The sequence below is a fragment of the Narcine bancroftii genome, chromosome 5 (assembly GCF_036971445.1).
Source record: "Narcine bancroftii isolate sNarBan1 chromosome 5, sNarBan1.hap1, whole genome shotgun sequence".
Classification (NCBI taxonomy): Eukaryota; Metazoa; Chordata; class Chondrichthyes; order Torpediniformes; family Narcinidae; genus Narcine; species Narcine bancroftii.
In genome coordinates, this window is record NC_091473.1 from 14,342,569 (window position 1) to 14,364,572 (window position 22,004).

At 44.1% G+C, this 22,004-nt stretch overlaps 2 protein-coding genes across 13 annotated transcripts in view; one reads left to right on the top strand and one right to left on the bottom strand.

Moving 5' to 3' along the window:
* The window catches only part of parp3 (poly (ADP-ribose) polymerase family, member 3), a 158,145-nt gene extending 149,935 nt beyond the window's left edge, over positions 1-8,210 (bottom strand). For 6 of the 9 annotated variants that reach the window (XR_011357340.1, XM_069936855.1, XM_069936856.1 and 3 more), the window contains exons 1-2: positions 8,172-8,210; positions 2,695-2,879 (exon numbers count right to left, since the gene is read on the bottom strand). Coding sequence is in view for 8 of the 9 variants with exons in the window: in XM_069936855.1 (XP_069792956.1) it covers positions 2,695-2,879; positions 8,172-8,190 (204 nt within the window). In the remaining variant the exon portion in view is untranslated. The other 3 variants (XM_069936852.1, XM_069936851.1, XM_069936853.1) reach the window with 3 other exon arrangements.
* Positions 8,211-8,229: 19 nt separating this feature from the next.
* rrp9 (ribosomal RNA processing 9, U3 small nucleolar RNA binding protein) overlaps positions 8,230-22,004 on the top strand; it is a 53,382-nt gene continuing 39,607 nt past the window's right edge. For 2 of the 4 annotated variants that reach the window (XR_011357342.1, XM_069936858.1), the window contains exons 1-3: positions 8,233-8,397; positions 12,919-13,001; positions 16,862-16,971. Coding sequence is in view for 1 of the 4 variants with exons in the window: in XM_069936858.1 (XP_069792959.1) it covers positions 8,338-8,397; positions 12,919-13,001; positions 16,862-16,971 (253 nt within the window). In the remaining 3 variants the exon portion in view is untranslated. Of the gene's footprint in view, positions 8,398-12,918; positions 13,002-16,861; positions 16,972-22,004 lie in introns of all 4 variants that reach the window. The other 2 variants (XR_011357344.1, XR_011357343.1) reach the window with 2 other exon arrangements.

Consider the following 22,004-nt stretch of genomic DNA (forward strand, 5'->3'; position numbering starts at 1 on the left):
GTTCAGCGTAGCCATTTTATATTTTGTTTATCTTCTCTTTCCGTTTTTCCATCATTACCTTTCCTCCTTTTCCATTTCTGTTTTCTTATTTTCAACTCTTTACCAGACAACATTCCTACAACATCCAACATTTTCCTTATTCTCCTATTTCTATCTTCTTTATCCCCAATCTCCCCTTCCCCTCCTGAGTTGCCCTTTATCCCTTGTCGGACAACCACATCTCCCCTCTCCATTTGGATTTGCGAATCCACTCGCAAGCGTCAACTGATTTTGCAGTGACCGCTCTTTTCCCCCCACCCAGCCCCCCCCAGAAAAGATTTCGTTTTTTATATGTCACAAAGGTCACTCTTTTAGTTCCCTCCTTATTCTCTCTATTCCATTACCTTCCCTTATTAATTCTTGTCTATACTTTCTATGTTTTCCTCTAATTACAGATACTTTCACATATGCCCGTTGTCTCTATTCACTCTTATACCTCTTTACCCGCATACATATCAATCGTGGTCATTTTTACCCTCCTTACCCGTCTTCATCCCTCAGTCTATTTTTGTCTTTACCCACATACATATCAATCGTGATAATTTTTGCTCTCATTACCCGTCTTCATCCCTCAGTCTATTTTTGTAATTGTTCTGCGAATTTTCGTGCTTCTTCTGGATCCGAGAATAGTCTGTTTTGTTGTCCTGGAATAAATATTTTCAATACCGCAGGATGCTTCAGTGTAAATTTATATCCTTTCTTCCATAAAATCGCTTTTGCTGCATTGAACTCTTTTCTCTTCTTTAGGAGTTCAAAGCTTATATCTGGATAAATGAAGATTTTTTGCCCTTTATACTCCAGTGGTTTGTTGCCCTCTCTTACTTTTTCCATTGTCTTCTCCAGCACCTTTTCTCTTGTAGTATATCTTAGGAATTTTACTACAATAGATCTTGGTTTTTGTTGTGGTTGCGGTTTAGGGGCCAATGCTCTATGTGCCCTTTCTATTTCCATTTCTTGCTGTAGTTCTGGACATCCTAGGGCCTTAGGGATCCATTCTTTTATAAACTCCCTCATATTCTTGCCTTCTACATCTTCCTTAAGGCCCACTATCTTTATGTTATTTCTTCTGTTATAATTTTCCATTATATCTATTTTTTGGGCTAGTAATTCTTGTGTCTCTTTAGTTTTTTTATTAGATTCCTCCAATTTCTTTTTTAAGTCTTCTACCTCCATTTCTGCTGCTATTGCCCGTTCTTCCATCTTGTCCATTTTTTTCCCCATTTCTGTTAAGGTCATATCCATTTTATTTATTTTCTTTTCTGTGTTGTTTATTCTTCTTCTTAAATCATTGAATTCCTGTGTTTGCCATTCTTTAAATGACTCCATGTATCCTCTAACAAGAGCAAGTACCTCCTTTACCTTGCCTATCTTTTCTTCTTCTATTTCCCTGTACTCTTCCTCTTCCTCTTCTTCTTCCTCTAGGTTGACCATCTGTTGTTTCTTTGCTGCCCTTTCCTCCTCTTCTTTCTTGTTTCCATTGTCTTCTGTGGTGTCTTCTTGCTGCAGGTGTTCTGCAGCTGTCGTTGCCGGCTGTGGAGATCGACTCCCCAGCTGGTCCCCCCTCCCGTCGGTGTGTTTTTTTGTATGCGCATCGCGCATGCGCGAGGAGTCGCGCATGCGCGGTTGCGCACTTTTACTCGGCTCTGTGAGCCATTGTTGTAGTTCTCTTTCTACCGACCTGAGGTAGTGGGGTCTTCTCTCCGCAGCGGGCCTCTTCGGACAGGTAAGGCCTTCACCTTTTTCCTCCGTTGTCTTCTCTTCCTCTCTTCTTTCCGTTGATTTTGATTTTTCTCCTTTTGTCTCCATCTTCTTTCCACCTTTATATTCACTTTTCTTTAACTTGTATTTCTGTGCCTTTGTATTTTCTCTCGTTTTTCCCGACTTTTCTGGAGAGGGCTGGAGTTCACCGTCCGGCCACTACTCCATCACGTGACTCCTCTCGTGTATCTGTCTGATGAAGGGCCCAGGCCCAAAACTTTGGTTCCCTTTCTTGTGGATGCTGTGTCACCTGCTGAGTTACTCCAGCTCGTTTGTGTATTGCAAAGAGAAGCTGAAGGAACTCAGTAGGTCAGGCAACATCCATGGAGAAGCGGACAGACCAGGTTTCAGGACAGAACCATGTTTTTTTTCTTCTGGGTGGTGGCGTGAAAATGGTGGAGAGCATCCCAGGGAGGGAGGACGGGTGCGAGTCTTGGATGTCTTGGTTCTAAACATCGACTCTTCATGTCCCTCCACAGACACTGCCTGGACCACTGTCTTCTTCATTTCTCGCACTGGGACACAAAGAAGAATGGCTGGCCTGCCACTGGGATACGTCCACTAGGTGATAGGATTGGGTCAGGCTCCTCTCACAGCTGGCATGACCTGTGGTGCTGTGGAGCTGAGCATGTCAGGAGATGGGAATGGAAGTTCAGTCAGGAGTTGCAGGGGGGTGGGGGAAGAAAGGAAAAGCTTCCTTTGAATAATTTAGCACTTCAATCTCAACATGGTCAAAAAAGAACTGGTGTTTCTCACTGTCTCCCACCAGGAACTGAAGCTGCCTGCTGGTGGGGCCCATGCTCTGCAATGGCAGGAGATGTGACAGTGCGATCGGGGGACGGTGATGGGGAGCTGGAAAGCATTCATCAGAATGTCCACTACCCCACAGTCACCTACCTCAGCCTGAGGATTGGAGCTCAACGGGCAATGTTCATCGATTGTGGCTGTCACCTTCTCCTTCGGAGCTTCCTTCAAGGCTTTAATGGTTGACGTGACGTTATCTTCCTCTGGCTCAACTTTGACCTTTTTATCCTTGGCTGTTGCTGCTTTGGTGGCAGCCTGTTTTCTCTTGGGTGCCATGGCTGGAAGGGGCAAGAAGAGAAAATTAATGCTGGGGAGGGAGACGGGTATGGTGAGGGGGGAGATCGGGATGAGGAAGGAGGGGGAGAGGAGGGAGGAGGGGAGGGAGGAGGGGAGAGAGGAGGAGGGGTTAGAAGGAGGTGGAGGGGTGATGAGAAATGAGGGGGTAGGGGAGACAGAGGAAGAGGGGGTGGTAGGTTGAGAGGGTATAGGGACAGATAGGAGGAAGGAAGGAGTTGGTGAGAGCAGAAAGGGGAGAGGATGGGGGGGCAGTGAGAAGAGGATAGGGGCAGATAGAAGGAGGAGAGACAAGGAAGATGTTGGGGAGAGGGGGAAAGAGGAGGAAGGCGGAGGCAATAGGGAGAGAGACGAGGAGGGGGCAGTGGGTAGAGAGGGGGATGAGCATATATGAGGAGGGGAAGAGGAGAAAGGAAGGTTGGGGAAAGAGAAGGGGGTAAGGGCGGTGGGGCAGTAGATAGAGAGGGGAATAGGGACAGCCAGGAAGAGGGGAGAGGAAAAAAGGAGTTGAGGAGAAAGGAACGGGAGAGGATGAAGGAGGGAGCAATGGGGCAGAGTGAGATGAGGATAAGGCAGTGGGTAGAGAGGGGGATCATGACAGGTAAGAGTAGGGAAAGGAAGGGGTTGGGGAGAGGGAGAAGCAGTGGGAAGAGAAGAGGATTGGGGCAGATGGAAGAAGTGGAAGTAAGGGGTTGGGGAAAAGGGGAAGTGAGGAGAGAAGGGGAGAAAGTGGGAGAAAGGAGGGAAGATGGGGAAGAGGAGGAAGGCTGGGACGAGGGGAGAGAGGAGGAGTGGACGAGAATGGGGAGAGGACGACCATAGAGTAGCACAAATGGGGGGGTGATTTCACTGTCTATCAGCCTGACACTAAATTAAGGCAAAGAGCATTATTAGAATCTATATTCAACCCTTGCAGTTCACAGCTGTGTAGAAGAGTATTTTATTGTGATTTAAACACATTCAATGCGATTCAGTTGCTCCATGCTCTCTGAGCACTGTGGTGCAGATCTCATGGTCCTTTCACCCCTAACCTACACACACCCAGAGATTGAGCAGGGCCATACGGCAAGTGATCTGCAACATCCCCAACATTTTTGACAGCAGCAGCACTGTTACCTACAACCTAGGAGGGAAGGGCATCTGTTGCTACCCCTTGATCCAGTCCTCCATGCAGAACCACAGTTTAAACGTCCAAGATTTTCAAAGATATTTAAATTATTTACAACACTTCACTAAATAAAAGCATGATACATGACACAGATGGCCAAAGTCACCACCTCACAGCAAACACAACCAAAACCAATGGGCTGTGCATCTCACGCAAGGTGTGGTCTAGCCCTGGCTCCAGAGGCCGATTCCCCAGCTTGACCTGCTGGACTCACACTTGCATGTGACTGTGCATATGCTGGTGTTTCCATGGGAAGCCACTAGCATTCACCAGTGCTCTCCCATGTGTCCAGGTGGTAGGCCCGCTGAACCTATCTAAACTTCTCTTACCAAGATGTTGCTTGGATTGGAAAACAAGTCTTATGAGGCAAGGTTAGTAGAGCTGGGACTTTTCTCTTTGGAGAGAAGAAGAATGAAAGCAGATTTAAGAGGTCTACAGTATTCGGAGAGGCATAGATAGGGTGGACAGCCAGCGCCTGTTTCCCAGAACAGGAATGGCAAACTCCAGGGGACATCTCTACAGAGTGAAGGGAGGAAAGTTTATGGGAAACATCATTTTATGCAGAGAGTTGTGGGTACCTGGGATGCATTGCCAGGAATGGTGGTGTTGCATGAAACATTTGGGGTATTTAAGAGACTCTTAAACAAGCACGTGGATGAAAGAAAAATAGAGGGTTACGGGGTCGGAAGGGTTTAGTTTTTTTTGGTAGGAATATATAGGTCAGTACAAAATCAAGGGCTAAAGAGCCTGTACTATGTTGTAATGTTCTTTATTTCTCATCAAACAAGCCTCAGCCCTGTTTGACAGTGAGTTGCGAGACAATCAATTACACCCAGGTCTCTGGAGCAAAAGGAGTGCTAATGCCTGACAGCTTAGCAGCTCCATCCTTGCCACAGCCAAGTGGAAAGAAAGGAATCTCTGAAAAACAGCACAAAAAATAGCCCTTCAGCCCATCAAGTCTACAGACCATCAACCACCCATCTACACTACTCTGGTTTAATTTTCTCCACTTTCTCATCAATCCCTCCCCCCACCATTCCACTATCCACTTATATGCTTGGGCCAATTTGCAGTGGACAATTAACATGTCTTTGGGAATGTGGGAAGAATTCCACGTTAATAAATCCTCCACTTCAGCCATAAACAAGATTAAAAACTTGGATAAACACTGTGATGGCTCGCCCATGCCACTTGCAAACTGGCTCACAGTGTCGTGGACAAGCCCATGGCAGATCTGACATTGAGAGGTCTGGGTGCAGGGCAAGCCCACTGCCTGGTGACTAATATCATAAAGGTCCTGGGAGTCGCGTCATTGGGTTCCGAGGGATTTAAACGCATGCGAGCGTTCTATTAAAGTCATTTGGTTCAACTCACTTTCGACTGTGTAGTTCTTTTGCTCGCTGCGTGCCTAGTGCGACAACAATACATTTTAATACAACTATTCTTCATTGTTTTCAATAAAAAATAAACTGACGTAATAGATTTTTTTTAGTCCATCGATGTAGAGAAGTGAACACAGCTCAGGTAGAAAGGCCTCATTTTGCAAAATCATCATAGGATTTAAGTGAAGAATTGAGAGCATAACTATGATGTATCTCACAAAGGACTGGAGCGATTGTTTTCTGATCCATGGAAAAGACATACACAAGATAAGCATGCATAGATTTGGAGATGATGTCATAACATGGATAAAGGATTGAGTAACCAATAGAAAGCAAACAGTTGAGATACATGGTTTTTTTTCTGGTTGGCAATCAGGAGAGTGTGGGGCATTGCAAGTATCGGAACTGGACCCGCAACTGTTCACAATATACATTAATGATCTGGAGGAGGGGATTGTGCGTGGTATATCTCAGTTTGCTGATGACACAAAATTGAGTGGAAAAGCAAATTGTACAGAGGATATGGAGAGTCTGCAGAGAGATATAGATAGGTTAAGTGAATGGGAAAGGGTCTAACAAATGGAGTACAATGTTGGTAAATGTGTCATTCACTTTGGAAGGAAAAATGGAAGATCAGATTATTACTTAAACCAATTGCAGTATGCTGCCGTGCAGAAGGACTTGGCAATGTTGGTGCATGGGTCGCAAAAGATTAGTTTGCAGGTGCAGTAGGCTATTGGGGAGGCAAAAGGAGATTTGCCTTCCTTGCTAGAGGGATTGAGTTTAGGAGCATTTTGGTTTCCCTACTTGAGGAACGAGAAACTTGCCTTGGAGGTAACGCAGAGGGGATTCACTCGATTGATTCCAGAGATGAGGGGGTTAGCCTAAAATCATCTGGGGCAGCATTCTGTGGAATTCAGAAAAACGAGAGGGGATCTCATAGAAATGTGTAAAACGGGGCAGCATGGTTAGCGCAGCAGTTAGTGTAATGCTGTTACAACACCAGTGATCAGGACTTGGGTTCGAATCCCATGCTGTCTGTAAGGAGTTTATAAGTTCTCCCCATGTCTACATGGGTTTCCTCCAGGGCTGTGGTTTCCTCCCACTGATTGAAGCATATTGGGTGTAATTGGGCAGCACAGTCTCATGGGCCGAAATGCCCTGTTACTCCTAAATTTAAATAGGAAAATTAATACATTTTTTAAAATTAAATGGAAGAAATAAGATAAAGGTAGGCAAGATTTTTCCCCATTGGTAGATGAGACAAGAACTAGGGGGCAGAGCCTCAAGATTCAGGATAGATTTAAGACTGAGATGAGGAGGAGCTACTTTTCCCAGAGGGTGGGGAATCTGTAGAATTCGCTGCCCATGGAAAATATTTAAGATTGGCTAGATTTTGGCATTGGACGGGAATTGAGAGATATGGAGGTAGCTGGAGATGAGCCAATAATCAGAATGGTGGAGCAGATTCGACGGGCCGAACGGCCTACTCCTGCTCCTGTTTCTCATGTTCTTTCGACACAGAAGCCTGGTGAGTTACCTTAAGAAATGGAAATTGGGTTAGAATTAAATCCAGAATCACGAGAAATTGGTATTGGGGCGGCGTCCTGTAGAAGGGTAAATGTTTACGAACATCCTCCAGGGAAACAGGCTGTTCAGCAGGTCCGCCTGCGCAGCAATTGTCCCAGAATAAACAAATGAATCCTTAACCCCTTTCTCAAATTGCCCAGTAAAAGCTTCCTTCATGCGGAATAAGGAGGGGGGGGGGGGAAAGCACAGAACGGCAAAAGTCCGGGAATGTTTCCAAAGCCAACTCTAGTACTTACTGCTCGTCTCAGCTCCTGTCGGGGATCTGCAGCCGGGAACCAGCCGGAGCTGCAGGCGAGGAAGTAGAGCGACTTTTAAAAAAAACCCTGCTCCACTCAGCCTTGCACTGTCATCCCACAGGGATCACTTCCAGCGCTCTCCCCCCGGTTGGATCTGCCCCGTCCGTCAACGTAGGGCGTGACAGACAGCTATGAAAGGCTGTGCGCGGGCATTCCACCTTCTCCAAATTTCCCCGGTTGCAATCGGGCTTTCCCCCCAGGTTGATGCATTCCAGAGGGTGCCTTCCGAACACCCAGCCACAAACTCGGCCCCTCGCCGCCTCCGCCCGGCTCCCCTCCGATCCACCCTACCCAGGACTGGAGTCATGTTGCACCATCGGGTCGCGCAGCACAGATTCTCGTCCTTTTAGAATAGACAAGGAAACGCGGTTGCAATGAAATGAGAGAGGGAGGAGAACAATATTTGTCTCTCTCCCCAAGGGTCGCCATTAATAATGAGCTTGTCACATTGGCTCTGTGGAGATTCAAAGTGGGGCAATGCCCATGGAATTGGGCATGAAATATTAAATGGCAGGGAACAAGCAACATATGTTATCAATTGGAAAAAGAGAAAACAACCTATATATTTCTGAACGAAGAATCAAAGCCCACCCGATGAAGGCTGCTGGCCAAGTTAAGGAGTCCACTACTAACAGTAATGGGGTCAAAAACAAGTTTTGAAAGTAATTGAGAAAAAGGAGCCCGAAGAGAAAGGAAGTTAAATCCATTGCAGTAGCAGAAGGTTTTTTTTTCCCCAGAGAACGTTATATATAACAAATAACAAAGAACAAGCTAAAATAAACCAAAGGAAACCTTTTCTCCTCTCTACTCAACGTTTATTCCGGAACCATTATCACCCACCTGGAAGCCCGAGGGACATTAACGTTGTGGAACAGCCAATGTTCGTGACGGACCTTGTGGCAGCCAATCACCTCTCAGGAAGTCGGCAAACTGAGCCATCATTGGGCAGGGTGGTTCGGGAGGTCGGCCCAGTGGACGTTCGGTTCGGTTGTGAGGAGCCGGGAACATGGTGGTGGAGCGCGACTCGTTCTTCATCCGCAAGAAAGCGAGTGGCAAAAAGAGGAAGGTGAGGCGGAGGTCCGGTGGCAGCAGCCGGAGCGGCCCGGGCCGTCAGTTCCCGGTGGCCAGCGTGGACCGCGATGGCTCATCGGACACGTGGTAGCGGTCCTGGGCATAGAGAGGGAAGTGGGGGGGAGACCCCGGCCGCGGAGAGGGAAGGAGGGGTAGACCCCAGGCGCGGAGAGGGAAGGGGGGGGTAGACCCCAGGCGCGGAGAGGGAAGGGGGGGTAGACCCCAGACGCGGAGAGGGAAGGGGGGGTAGACCCCAGGCTCGGAGAGGGAAGGGGGGGTAGACCCCAGGCTCGGAGAGGGAAGGGGGGGTAGACCCCAGGCGCGGAGAGGGAAGGGGGGGGTAGACCCCAGACGCGGAGAGGGAAGGGGGGGGTAGACCCCAGACGCGGAGAGGGAAGGGGGGGGTAGACCCCAGGCGCGGAGAGGGAAGGGGGGGTAGACCCCAGGCGCGGAGAGGGAAGGGGGGGTAGACCCCAGGCGCGGAGAGGGAAGGGGGGGTAGACCCCAGGCGCGGAGAGGGAAGGGTGTAGACCCCAGGCGCGGAGAGGGAAGGGGGGTAGACCCCGGCCGCGGGGAGGGAAGGGGGGGTAAGACCCCGGCCGCGGAGAGGGAAGGGGGGGTAAGACCCCGGCCGCGGAGAGGGAAGGAATGGAGGGGACCCCGGGCTGGGAAAATGAGAGGGTGCATCTCAGGGAGAGAGAAGTCCCCATCCCTGGGAGAGGAGGAAGGAGAGGTGTCCTGGTCCAGGGCAGGGAGAGAAAAGAAGGGATGGGGAGTTCAGGACCGAGAGGAAAAGGGGTTCTGATCTCAGGTAGTTGGGGTGGGGTGGGGGAAGTGAGAAAGCTGAGTGGTTATCCTGGTTCCAAGGATGGGGAGAGGGGTATGGGAGAAGTTCTTGTCTTAGGATGGTCATTGAAGGGGGCACCTTCTTGGGGTAGGAGATATTAGGGAGGCTGGTCCCAGGAACTGTGGGGGGGGGGTGGTTCCAGGCATGGTGTGGGATGGGGTGAGAGGGAGAGGTTGGAAATGTGGGAAGAAAGAGATTGAGACAGTCCCTGTCAGGATAGGGAGAGGGGATGGTGCCCGTCTTGGTGAAGGAGTGACTGGGTTGGTCTTGGAAGGGGGTTGCAGACTTGGATGGGGAGGGGAAGATCTTCCTGGGGAGCGGAGTGGTGCTGGGTGGGTGGTTTTTCCCATGGAAGTGGAGTAAGGTCTTCCCATGGAAGAGGAGGAAGAGGGGCGTCACCCTGAAAGAGAGAGAGGGAGGAGAATTGGGGGAAGTGGATGGTAAATGAGGCACACTGTGGAGCAAAAGAAAGAATAACCACTTGAGCTGCTGGAAGCATTTGCAGGTCAGGCAACATCTGTGGAGGGAGAAACCGAATAAATGCCAAAGGCCTTTCATCTCTGGGTTTGATGAAGGGTGTTCCATTTAATGCATGAATTCTGTTTCTCTCTCCACAGCTGCTGCCTGATTTGCTGAGATATTCTTGTATTGTTTGAGGGATCATGCTATGTGTGCAATTGATTGCTGCATGTCGAATATTACACGATTCCTGTGTTGCATTTCAATTAATTGTATGTAAAATTCTCTGGGTCATGCTGAAATAGAGCAAACTGCTTGTTTGTATTAATAGCTCTTGAAAGTGGGATCACTTTTTTGTCAGTGTTTGGAAAGGAAGGTCTGCATCTATTTATTAATATCATTTGAACTTGAAACAAACTACCACAGGTGCAGGTGACAAACTTTCTGATCTAAAAGAGCTGGGGGTGTAAACAGTGACACTGTCACTAGGTTAAGTTTGTAGTCACAATTCATGGAAGATTAGTAAATTGTTGGAATATTTACAGCTTTTGTAACCAGACATATCCAAGTTAATTCTGGTCACCTTTAACTTGGATTAGAAAGCAGTATCAAGTTATTTGGCAGCCCTACAATTTCCTCTTAAAAACTGCATAGAGGTGAGTACTAATAATGTAAAGCACTCTTGCATCAAAGTGCATCTCACACACTGCTGATTTGATGGCAGCAAAGATAACTTAAAAAAAAGTCCAGCCTCACTGCTTTCCCCATGCATTTGGGGTTTCCCTGAGAGCCCTCATCAGTGATTGGGATTCACGATTGTCACCACCCATTTTCCCAGCAGCAATATCCCAAGAGCCACCTTTGATCAGAAACTTAATTGAACAAGCTGTAGAAACAATCTACCGCCATAAGAACAGGCTAAAGGCTGGATATTCCATGAAAAGTAAGTTGTTTCCTGACTCCTGACATCTTTTTCTGCCATCTACAAAATTAACCTGGATGAAGAGCCAAAAGGATTGTGGATGATACAAAGGTTGGAGGAGTTGTGGATAGAGCTAAAGGTTGTTGAAGATGCAGAGTTGGGTGGAAAGAGAAAGATGGAGTTCAATCTGGATTAAGTGTGAGGTGGTGCATTTTGGAAGGACAAACCAGAAGGCTGAGTACAGAGTTAATGGTCGGCTACTTAAGAGTGTGGATGAATAGAGACACCTTGGGGTCCAAATCCGTTCCTCCCTCAAAGTCGCCGCACAGGTTGATAGAATAGTTAAGAAGAGTTAAAGAGTAGAGAGATCATGTAACAACTCTACAAATCACTGAGAGTATTGTGTTTAGTTCTGGTCATCTAATTACAGGAAATTGTGGAAGCTATGGAGAGGGTGCAGAGGAGATTTACCAGGATATAGCCTAGATTGGAAAATATAAGGCAAAGTTACCAGAGCTGGTAACATTTCTTTGAAATGTAGAAGGATGAGAGGAGACTTAATGGAGGTCTACAAGATTATGAGAGGCAGAGATAGGGTGAACAACCAGTGCCTATTTCCCAGGGCAGGAATAGCAAATACCAGAGGATGTGTACAAAGTGAAGGGAGGAAAGTTTAGGGGAGACATCAGGGGTAAGTTTTTTTATGCAGGATTGATTCACTTGGCTACTGTCTGATACGAGGATACACATGTAAGAGTGAATGTTTGAATGCTTGTGGCAGTTCTTCTCAGAACAAGAGTGAGGTAATGGAGGTGTTTGGGAGCAGTGAGCTGCCTGCTTCTCCACAGCCAGCAGATATGTGTTCCCAATGCCATCTCTCAATCAGCAAAGTCCTTGATGTGTAAATCCCCAGAAGCACTCTGTCGTCTGGTGAAGGTGTTCATCCTTTACCTCGTCCATCCCACTGATGGTATGAGCTCAGACTATTGGCTGTTAATCTCTGTGATGCTGAGGAACATCGAAAAGCCATAGACCAGTGAGATTACTTGGTAGACCTCTAAAAAAAGTGATTGTATTAAATACATTTTAAAAGATTTAAAAGGAATGAGTATTTAAAATGCTAGAAGGCTAAAGAAAATTTAACTCAATTATTGTAAATACTTGCATTGTTTCCTTATAATTTGATTGTACACTATAGTTTTGTTAGGCTCTTACTTTTATTTTTCACGAAGTACCTATTCAGATGGAGCAAGTAAAAATTTTGGTGCATATCTACAGTGTACAATTTGTATGACAATAAACTCCCTATTAGAATTACTCAAGAAATTATCCAACACTTAGCAGCTTCATGGGATTTTGTCTCTCAGTGTTCTGTTTATCCTCTGGGAGGAGTTGCCAGGAGGACCTCAGGTGGTCAGACTGTTGGAAGAGATCTGGGTTGTCAGTCTGGCCCCTGCTGCACCACAGTTGTCCTATCAGACTACAGGAAGGTAGAGGACAAGGGTGTTTCAGCCAAGGTTTGGGACCCTTGGCAGGGTTTTTGCACTGAGGAGAGTGTTATCAGCAGCGTTGTCCTGTCTCAAAACGTTTGATTCATTCACTTCTATCCATTGATGCTGCTTCACCTGCCAGGTCTCCCGCCTTGTTTGCTCAAGGTGCCAGATTTTTTTGCTTCAGTCAGGTTATTGGAACCAGAGACCACACTAAGAGACTTGAGAACAGCTGATCACAGAAAAAGGAGGATTGCAATAGGAGATCAGAACTGTGTGGGGTTCAGTAGACTCTAGGAATGAAGGATGAATGTGCAAGTGGCATGTGGCTGTTGTGTGCTCAGGGTATGGAGATAGTGAAAATTGACCTTTAGTGCAGTTATCCTTGGTGTGGACTTTGGAGTTGGGTAGAGGGAGAGTAGGGTTTGTGATTGGAGCTTGGTAAGATGTGGTTGAGAGTCTTGTGGCAGTGATCAGAAGTAGGTAAATCTGCAGCGGTGGAAAAGTACTTTAAGTTCAGTGTAGGATAAGAAAATGTTCATAGCACTGCCTGTGTTCAGCGCTGAATACTCATCGCGGATACAATAGCTGAGTGAAACCAGACAATTGGAATCGAGCAGTAGGTGTGCGGAGGGATGAGGCTCACTCACTACCTCCATTTCTGAGATAGTGGTCTTGGCCAAAAGGCTGTCCCTGATTGTGGAGGAGGGTGCTGGGCTAAGGGAGGCATTGGTTGCCATACAGGTTTTTGTGTTTCTCTGTTGAACATAGTGTGCTCATTTTATGTTTGATTCCCAGGCAGAAGATGGCAAAGCTAAAGTCCGCAAGAAATTCAACCAACAAGTGAACGAGGAGATTTCCAGTGACTCGGAGACTGAAAGGTAAATAAGTGTTTGCACTGTTTGAAGGATGTCTGTGTTTGGCTCGAAGCTGACCCCTGTTGAGAGCGAAGTGGAACCCGCAGACCCAGGAGCTGCTGCGCCTATCTGCACATGGTTGCTTGCAGCTGCCGAGCTCCATTCCATCCATTTCTTGTGCTGCCAACTTGACTCTAACAGTTAGTTAAACCAGTTATTTCAATGTACAGTGCAGTGCTTTCCATAATGTTTGGGACATTATTTTCCTTTATTTGACCTGTGCTCCACTGTTTTACATTTATAATCAAATTCACATGTGATTAAAGTGCATATTCCAGATTTTATTCAAGGTTATTTGTGTGCATTTTGGTTTGACCATGTAGAAAGTACAACACTTTTTATACATAGCCCCTCATTTCAAGGCACCATAATGGGTCCACATTTGGCTTCACGGGTTTAATTGCTTCATTGGTGCAATTATATGAGGACTAGACTTGCTTCTAAGCTTCTGATCACCTTTGGAGGATGCAGTTGCAGTTTTTCAACATGAGAACCAGAATTATGCAAATGAAAGTCAAAGAAGCCAATATGAGGCTGAAAAGCAAGAATATAACAAGAGGCATCACCCAAACCTTAGAATTACTAAAATCAACTGTTTGGAACATCATTAAGAAGAAAGAGTGTACTGGTGGGCTCAGTAATTGCAAGGGGACTGATAGGCAAAGAATGACCTCTACTGCTAATGAGAGAATTCTCATCATAATGAATAAAAATCCCCAAATGCATGTCCAACAGACCGGAAACACTCTTCAGGAGGCAAGGGTGGATGTCTCAATGACTACTGTCTGCAGAAGACTTTATGAACAGAAATTCAGAGACTACACTGCAAGATGCAAACCACTAGGTAGCCAAAGAAACAGGATGGCCAGATTATAGTTTGCCAAGAAGTATTTAAAAGAGACTGTACAATTCTAGAAAAAGGTCCTGTGGACATACAAGACCAAGATTAATCTGCATCAGAGTGATGGCAAGAGAAATGTGTGGAGGAATAAAGGAACTACCCAAGATCCAAAGCTTAACACTTCATCTGTGAAACATGGTGGTGGTGGTGTTATGGTCTGGGCATGTATGGCGGCCACAGGTACTGGGGCACTTATCTTCATTGATGATGTAACTGCTGATGGCAGTAGCAAAATTAATCCTGAAGTGTATAAAAGCATCTTACCTGCTCAAGTTCGAGCAAATGCCTCCAAACTCATTGGACGACGCTTCATCCTACAAGAAGACAATGATCCCAAACCTACTGCTAAAGTTACAAGAGTTTTTCAAATATTAAAAACTGGAAAATTCTTGAATGGCCAACCCAGTCCAATCCAATTGAGCATGCCTTCTATATGCTGAAGAGAAAACAAGAGGACAATCCCCGAAACAAGCAGGAGCAAGAAGGCTTCTGTAGAGGCCTGGCAGAGCATCACCTAAGAAGATGCTCAGCACCTGGTGATGTCTATAAATCACAGCCTTCAAGCAGTCATTGCATGCAAGGGATATGCAACAAATGACTAATATACATACCATTGTTATGGCCCAAATATTATAGTGCCCTGAAATGAGAGGATTGTGAATTAAAAATTGCTGTAATTTATACACCAAAGTGTTTACAAAAAAACATTGAATAAAATCTGAAATCTGCACTTCAATCACGTGAATTGTTTGGTTACAAATTTAAAACTGGAGCATGGGCAAATAAAGGTAAAATTTCTTTGGCCCAATCATAAGCGGGGCTCCTGTTACATGACCATTGAAGATAATCTTGCATTCCATTTGGTTACATCTACCTGCTGATCCTAAAGCCATGTTTCAGTTGTGTTGATGATGACTGGATCCTTTGTTAGCCACACGAACCCTGAACATAATGATGCTCTTTTGTTGGGGTGCACAAGAGACCTTGCTAACACTGACATGATCCTCTTGGCCTTATTGCACGATAGGACTCCACTTGGAATAAAATGAGCTCAGCAGTCATTCAATTTGACTCCAGTCACAGTCAGTGTGGGGTGGATCTCTCCAGTGAAATCCTATCTGAGAATGTTGCTCAGCCTGGAAAATTGTACTCATGAGAATAGGCAGGAAAAACTACAGTCATAGTGTTTTACAGCACGAAACCAGCCCTTCTGCCCAACTTGTTTATGCCATCCAAATTGTCTACTCCAGTGAGTATTATATGCCTCTAATTTATCTGTATGGCTCCAAGTCTTGCCTAACTGGGTACCTGACTAAATATCTTTTAAATGTTACATTTTGCCCTTCTCTACCACTTCTTCTGGCAACATGACAGTAAACTCATATCGTTGTATCTTGTGGTATTATTCCAAATTATTAAAAATAATTGTCACCTCGCCCAGTCCCTCTCCATCTGCATTGAGAACCCCATTCTTTCCCTTTACTAATGGCACCAGTCTCCACCCCCACTCACACTGGTTTCAGCATGACCAGCTCAGTAGAATTGAAGTCACAACAAGCCCTTCAACCAGTTGAATCCTGCTGGCCATCAACCATCCATATTTAAGCTTGTCCTACCCCTGACATAGTTTTAATTCTCCCTATCCCACATTGTTATCAAGCCCCCCTTTCTTCACCCCACTGCCCCACTCCAGACTCTACCACTCATCTACACACTGTGGGCAATTCACAGCAGCCAGCTAACTTTCCTCCTGCACATAGAGGAAACTCGTGCGGTCATAGGAGGGTTGGATCTTGATCGTGGGTCAGTGGAGCTGTGAGACAACACCCCCAGCTACTGTGTTGCTCTCCTTCTGGAGCACAGGGCTGAGGGAGAGACAGTGAAGGGGAGGGTTGCACTACTGTTAATAGGAAGGGACCCACGACCCTTATCAAAAAATTCCTAGTGTAAGAACTCAAGGGAAGGTGAAGAAATATGATACCAGCCAGAACCTAGTAAGGATGGCAGTGCCACCTGAAGTCAAAGACCTTTGAGGAGTTGCATCTTGTAGGATATCACCCCAGTGCTGGAAGACGCAATGAGACTGTCGGAGATTTCTCTGGGGAAAGTGGTCTTATTCTGTGAACCTCAGTGGTGTGCGGAAAGGCACAAGTACTTCAATTGTAGAGCCTGCTTAAGCACCATGTCCCCATTGTCTGGGTTTGGTGTGATTCCTGGAGTGGGCAAGATGTGGTTGCCTACCTTTCAACTTTATTGTTGGTTGGCTAGTCACTGGCACTTTCTTGACAGGACCCATTTTTCTGTTCATTTGGAGAGGTACAATTGTGTTTTCCAATTGTCTTGCAAATTGGGTTTGACTTCCTGAAAGACTATTGCATTAAGGTTCATTCTGAAGGGAACATTTTATGAGCTGTGATTGCTGTCCTTGGTATAGAGGAAGTTGAGTAAAGATTGAAATGAGAGCTGGAGAATGTGGAAGTTTTCCTGCCTCGTTATGATTGAACCTGGTATATAGTCAGCTCTTTAACTGCCAAAGACCCGATCTGATATTTTCCATCAAGCATTCTCAAAATTAAATCAGGAGCAGGGCTTTTATTTTGTCTTCCTTTCATATCCCAGCTCGAAGGCACTAAACCCAAGAGTATATTCTCTTTGAGTTGAATAAGGAAACCTGCAGATTCTGGAATCAGGTGCAACATGCAAATGTGCTCAGAAACTCAGCTGGTTTATGCAGCATCCATACCCTTTACTTCTTGTGAATGCTGCATGACCTGCTGGGTTTTTCCAGCACTTTTGTCTCTTCTCTGCCCGACGTGTCCAGCTGATGGCCCAGCATTTGAGCTTGAAGTTCATGAGATTGGATTAGAACCTTCGTACATGATCACTCTTGTTTTAGATGATGAATTCTTTTTAAATTCTCCAGGAGTGTTGAACACAAAAAGCAAGTCGATGACTCGTTGGAAATTGAGGAAACTGCACAGGAAAAGAAGCTGCGACTTGCCAAACTTTACCTGGAGCAGCTCCAGCAAGAAGGTAAAGATCACGCTTTCCCACAATTTGTTTCCATGGTTAAAAAAGCATGCTCAAACATAAATTAGAATTTATTATCATAAGCGTGTCACAAAATTTGTTGTTTTGTGGCAGCATTAAAGGTGCAAATATTGCTATAAATTACATTTAAAAATAAATTAGTACAAAAATAAGAGAAAGTGAACCACAATGTGGTTCATTGTACATCCAGAAATCTAATGGCAGAGGGGGAAGAAACTGTCCTGTGCCTCTGTCTGTTTTTCTTCAGGCTCCTATACCTCCTTCCTGATGGTAAAGGTGTAAAGAGGGCTTGGCCTGAGTGGTAAGGGTCATTGAGGACAAATGATGCTTTATTGAGACACCACCTCTTGTCATTGTCTTTGATGGAGTGAAGACTGATGCCTATGATGGCGCTGGCCAAGTTCACAACTCTAGTTTATTTCCTCTCCTGTGCACTGGCATCTCCATATCAGTGATACAGCCAGTCAGAATGCTCTCCATGGTATACCTGTAGAAATTTGCAAGAGTCTATCTTTGGTGACGTACCAAATCTCTACAAACTTCTCAACTAGGTTATGTCATCGAATAGTGGTAAACTGTAAAATTCTGATAATCTGAATCATGTGGGTTTGGTTTGCTGGGCCAACAGATTTTCCAGGCTACTGGGATGCAAATTTCCATAACCCAACACTTTTTTTGAAAATTTTAATTTTCATTTGCATCAATGACAAATGCAACATGCCTATCCATAATCCTACATAATAATAAAACGATGCAAAAAGAATACATAATTTTATATTTTCTCCCCCCCCCACCTCCCCAAAAAGTAGGAATAAAAGGAAAAAAGCCTCCCTGAATTTGTCATATATCATTCATTGATTAATTAAATTTCAAATTTACAAATATAATCTTAAACTAAATTTACTAGGGTGAGTTGGAGCAGGAGCAGCAGACGCCGTGGATGAACTCTTACCAATAAGATCCATATAAGGTTTTCAAAGCTTAAAAAATTTACTGGTTGATTCCGTAATTATGCATTATTTTCTCTAACGATATACAATTTTGCAATTCCATTTGCCATCTATTCAACCCCACATTATTGTCTAATTTCCACATAACGACCATACATTTTGCTACTGCTATTGCTACACTTAAAAACTCCCTCTGTTAAATATCTAACTTCAAATCCTGAATATCACCTAACAAAAATATTTTGGGTTTTTCAGAACTTGTATCTTCATAATTTGTCCTAGTAAAATACTCATCTTCCCAAATTTTTTTTACTTTTTCACATTGCCAACTCTGCATGTAACCCAACACTTTGCTTCACATGGCAGTTGGGTTGAGCAGCACAGACACAGGCCCTTCAGCCCAACTTGCCTATATGGAGCAATAGTTCACCAAGCTAGTTTCATATGCCTGTGATCAACTGCTATTCCTTTAAACCTTCCTTATCCATGTACCTGCCAAAATGTCTTGTAAAAAATTTTAATTGTAATGACCTCTACCACTTCCTCTGGCAGTTCATTCCACATATTTACTATCCTCTATGTTGAGGAAGTTGCCTCTCTGGTACCTTTTCCTTCTTCCCTTAAACCTATCCCCTCTCAATTTGGACTTGCTACCCTGGGAAAAAGAATGTAACCTTATCTTTTTTTTAATAATTTTTTTATTTTTCATATTGTGAACCATATCAACCAAAATATATACAAACATTTCTCATTAAATATACACAGTGGCATTTTCTCCCTTTTTTTCCACCCTACCTTCCCTCCCCCCCTTCCCACCCCCCTCCAAAACCAATAAATATTCAAAATATATAGCACAATAAAATCATTTATTGTGGGCAGCAACCTCCTTTGAAGAAGACCACAGAGCCCACCTCACTGACAAAAGACAAAGGAGGAAAAACCCAACACCCAACCCCAACCAACCAATTTTCCCTTGCAACTGCTGCAACCATGCCTGCCTGTCCCGCATCGGACTTGTCAGTCACCATCGAGCCTGCAGCAGATGTGGACGTACCCCTCCATAAATCTTCGTCCGCGAAGCACCCAACTACGCTGGGTGGGTCACGTCTCCAGAATGGAGGACCATCGCCTTACCAAGATCGTGTTCTATGGCAAGCTCTCCACTGGCCACCGAGACAGAGGTGCACCAAAGAAGAGGTACAAGGACTGCTTAAAGAAATCTCTTGATGCCTGCCACATTGTCCACCGCCAGTGGGCTGATATCGCCTCCAACCATGCATCTTGGCGCCTCACAGTTCGGCAGGCAGCAACCTCCTTTGAAGAAGACCGCAGAGCCCACCTCACTGACAAAAGACAAAGGAGGAAAAACCCAACACCCAACCCCAACCAACCAATTTTCCCTTGCAACTGCTGCAACCGTGCCTGCCTGTCCCGCATCGGACTTGTCAGTCACCAACGAGCCTGCAGCAGTCGTGGACGTACCCCTCCATAAATCTTCGTCCGCGAAGCCAAGCCAAAGAAAAGAAGAAAGAAAAAAAAGAACATGAATCTGGCAAGTTTTGTGTTTCTTCTGTCTGGTTCATTACTTCCAGGAGAGGAGGAATTAATAACTCTTTAAAAGTTTTATAGAATTCTATTGGGAATCCATCCTCTCCAGACTTTTTATTGTTCGGCAGCTTTTTTAATATATCCTGTACTTCCTCTATTTCAAATGGTTTTATCAGTTTGTTTTGTTCTTCTTGCAATTTCGGCAGTTCAATTTTAGTTAAAAACTCTTCTACTTTATCATCTTTCCCCTCGTTCTCAGTTTGGTATATTGTTCATAAAATTCCTTAAAGTTCTCATTAATCTCTATTGGATTATATGTAATTTGTTTGTCCTTTTTCCTTGATGCCAATACAGTTCTTTCAGCTTGTTCTGTTTTAAGTTGCCAGGCTAATATTTTGTGTTTTTTCTCCTAGTTCATAATACTTCTGCTTTATTTTCATTATGTTCTTCTCCACATTATAAATTTGTAATATTTTGTATGGTTTTTTTTGTCCACCAATTCTCTCCTTTTTGTTATATCATCCCTTTTTACTAGTTCCTTTTTTGTACTTACTATCTCCTTTTCCAACTGCTCTCTTTCCCGATTGTGGTCCTTTTTCATCTTAGTTACATAACTTATTATCTGCCCTCTAATGAAGGCTTTCATTGCGTCCCATAATATAAATTTGTCTTTCACTGATTCTGTATTTATTTCAAAATATGTTTTAATTTGGCTTTCAATAAACTCTCTAAATTCTTGCCTTTTAAGTAGCATGGAGTTTAATCTCCATCTATATGTTCTTGGTGGGATGTCCTCCAGTTCTATTGCTAATAACAGGGGTGAATGGTCAGATAGCAATCTAGCTTTATATTCAGTTTTCCTAACTCTCCCTTGAATATGGGCCGACAACAAAAACATATCAATCCTTGAGTATGTTTTATGCCTACTTGAATAATATTTGTATTCCTTCTCTCTTGGGTGCTGCCTCCTCCATATATCCATAAGTTTTATTTCCTGCATTGATTTATCCATAAATTTGGCTACTTTATTCTTTTTGCTAGTCTTTTGTCCAGTTTTATCCAACATTGGATCCAAATTAAGGTTAAAATTCCCTCCTAACAGTATATTTTCTTGTGTATCTACAATCTTCAAAAAAGATATCTTGCATAAACTTTTGATCTTCCTCATTAGGTGCATATATATTGAGCAAATTCCAAAATTCTGAATATATCTGACACTTTATCATTACATACCTTCCTGCTGGATCTATTATTTCCTCCTCTATTTTGATTGGTACATTTTTATTAATTAATATGGCTACACCTCTAGCTTTTGAATTATATGATGCTGCCGCTACGTGCTCTACCCAGTCTCTCTTTAATTTATGTTCCACTTCAGTTAGATGCGTTTCCTGCACAAATGCTATATCTATATTTTCTTTTTTCAGTAAATTTAATAGCCTCTTCCTTTTAATTTGGTTATGTATTCCATTAATGTTTATAGTCATATAATTCAACATGGCCATCTCATATCCTGTTTACACCTCATTTCTGCTTCCTCACCACCACCATCCCCCTTTTCCCCATTTTCATCTGTTTTCCCTTTTTGAACTCAATGTATGACAACACATTTAAAACATAAAATACTCCAACAACTCCCACAACCAATATTCCCTTAACCCCAAATGTCCCCCCCACCCCCCAGAGATGCCCCTTATCCCTTGCCGTGCAACCACAACTCCCTTTTCCATTTGAATTGAGAACCTGCTCGCGTCAACTGATTTTGCAGTGACGGTTATTCTCTCCCCCCCCCAACCCCCCCAGAAAACATTTTTTTACACATAAAACAAAGTTCTCCCTTTTCCCCTTTACTTCCTTTCTTCCCTTCTCTTTCCCTTCTTTAGTTCTTTAATATACATTGTTTTTACATCTTTATATATATTTTATCACCGATCTTCATTCTTGTTACATCTCTTCATCTGTCCTTCTGTCCTGCAAGCGTTCTGCAAATTCTTATGCTTTCTCCAGATCTGAGAACAGTCTGTTTTGCTCCCCGGGGATAAATATTTTAAGCACAGCTGAATGTCTTAAACATAAATTTATAACCTTTTTTCCATAGGATCGATTTTACTGTATTAAACTCCTTCCTCTGCTTTAAGAGTTCAAAACTTATGCCGGGGTAAAAAAAAAAAAAAATTCTCTAATTTTATTCCTTGCCCGCTCCAGTATATTTTCTCTTGTCGTATATCTCAAAAATTTTACTAAAATGGATCTTGGTTTTTGATGTGTCTGTGGTTTCAGAGCTAGTGTTCTGTGTGCCCTTTCTATTTCCATTCCTTCCTGTATTTCTGTCATTCCCAGGATCTTCGGGATCCATTCTTGTATAAATTCCTTCAGATTTGTGCCTTCTTCATCTTCCTTTAGGCCCACTATTTTTATATTTGTGTCGCCTACTATAATTTTCCAACATATCAATTTTCTGAGCTAACAACTCTTGTGACTCTTTAATTTTTTATCACTTTCTTCCAATTTTCCTCT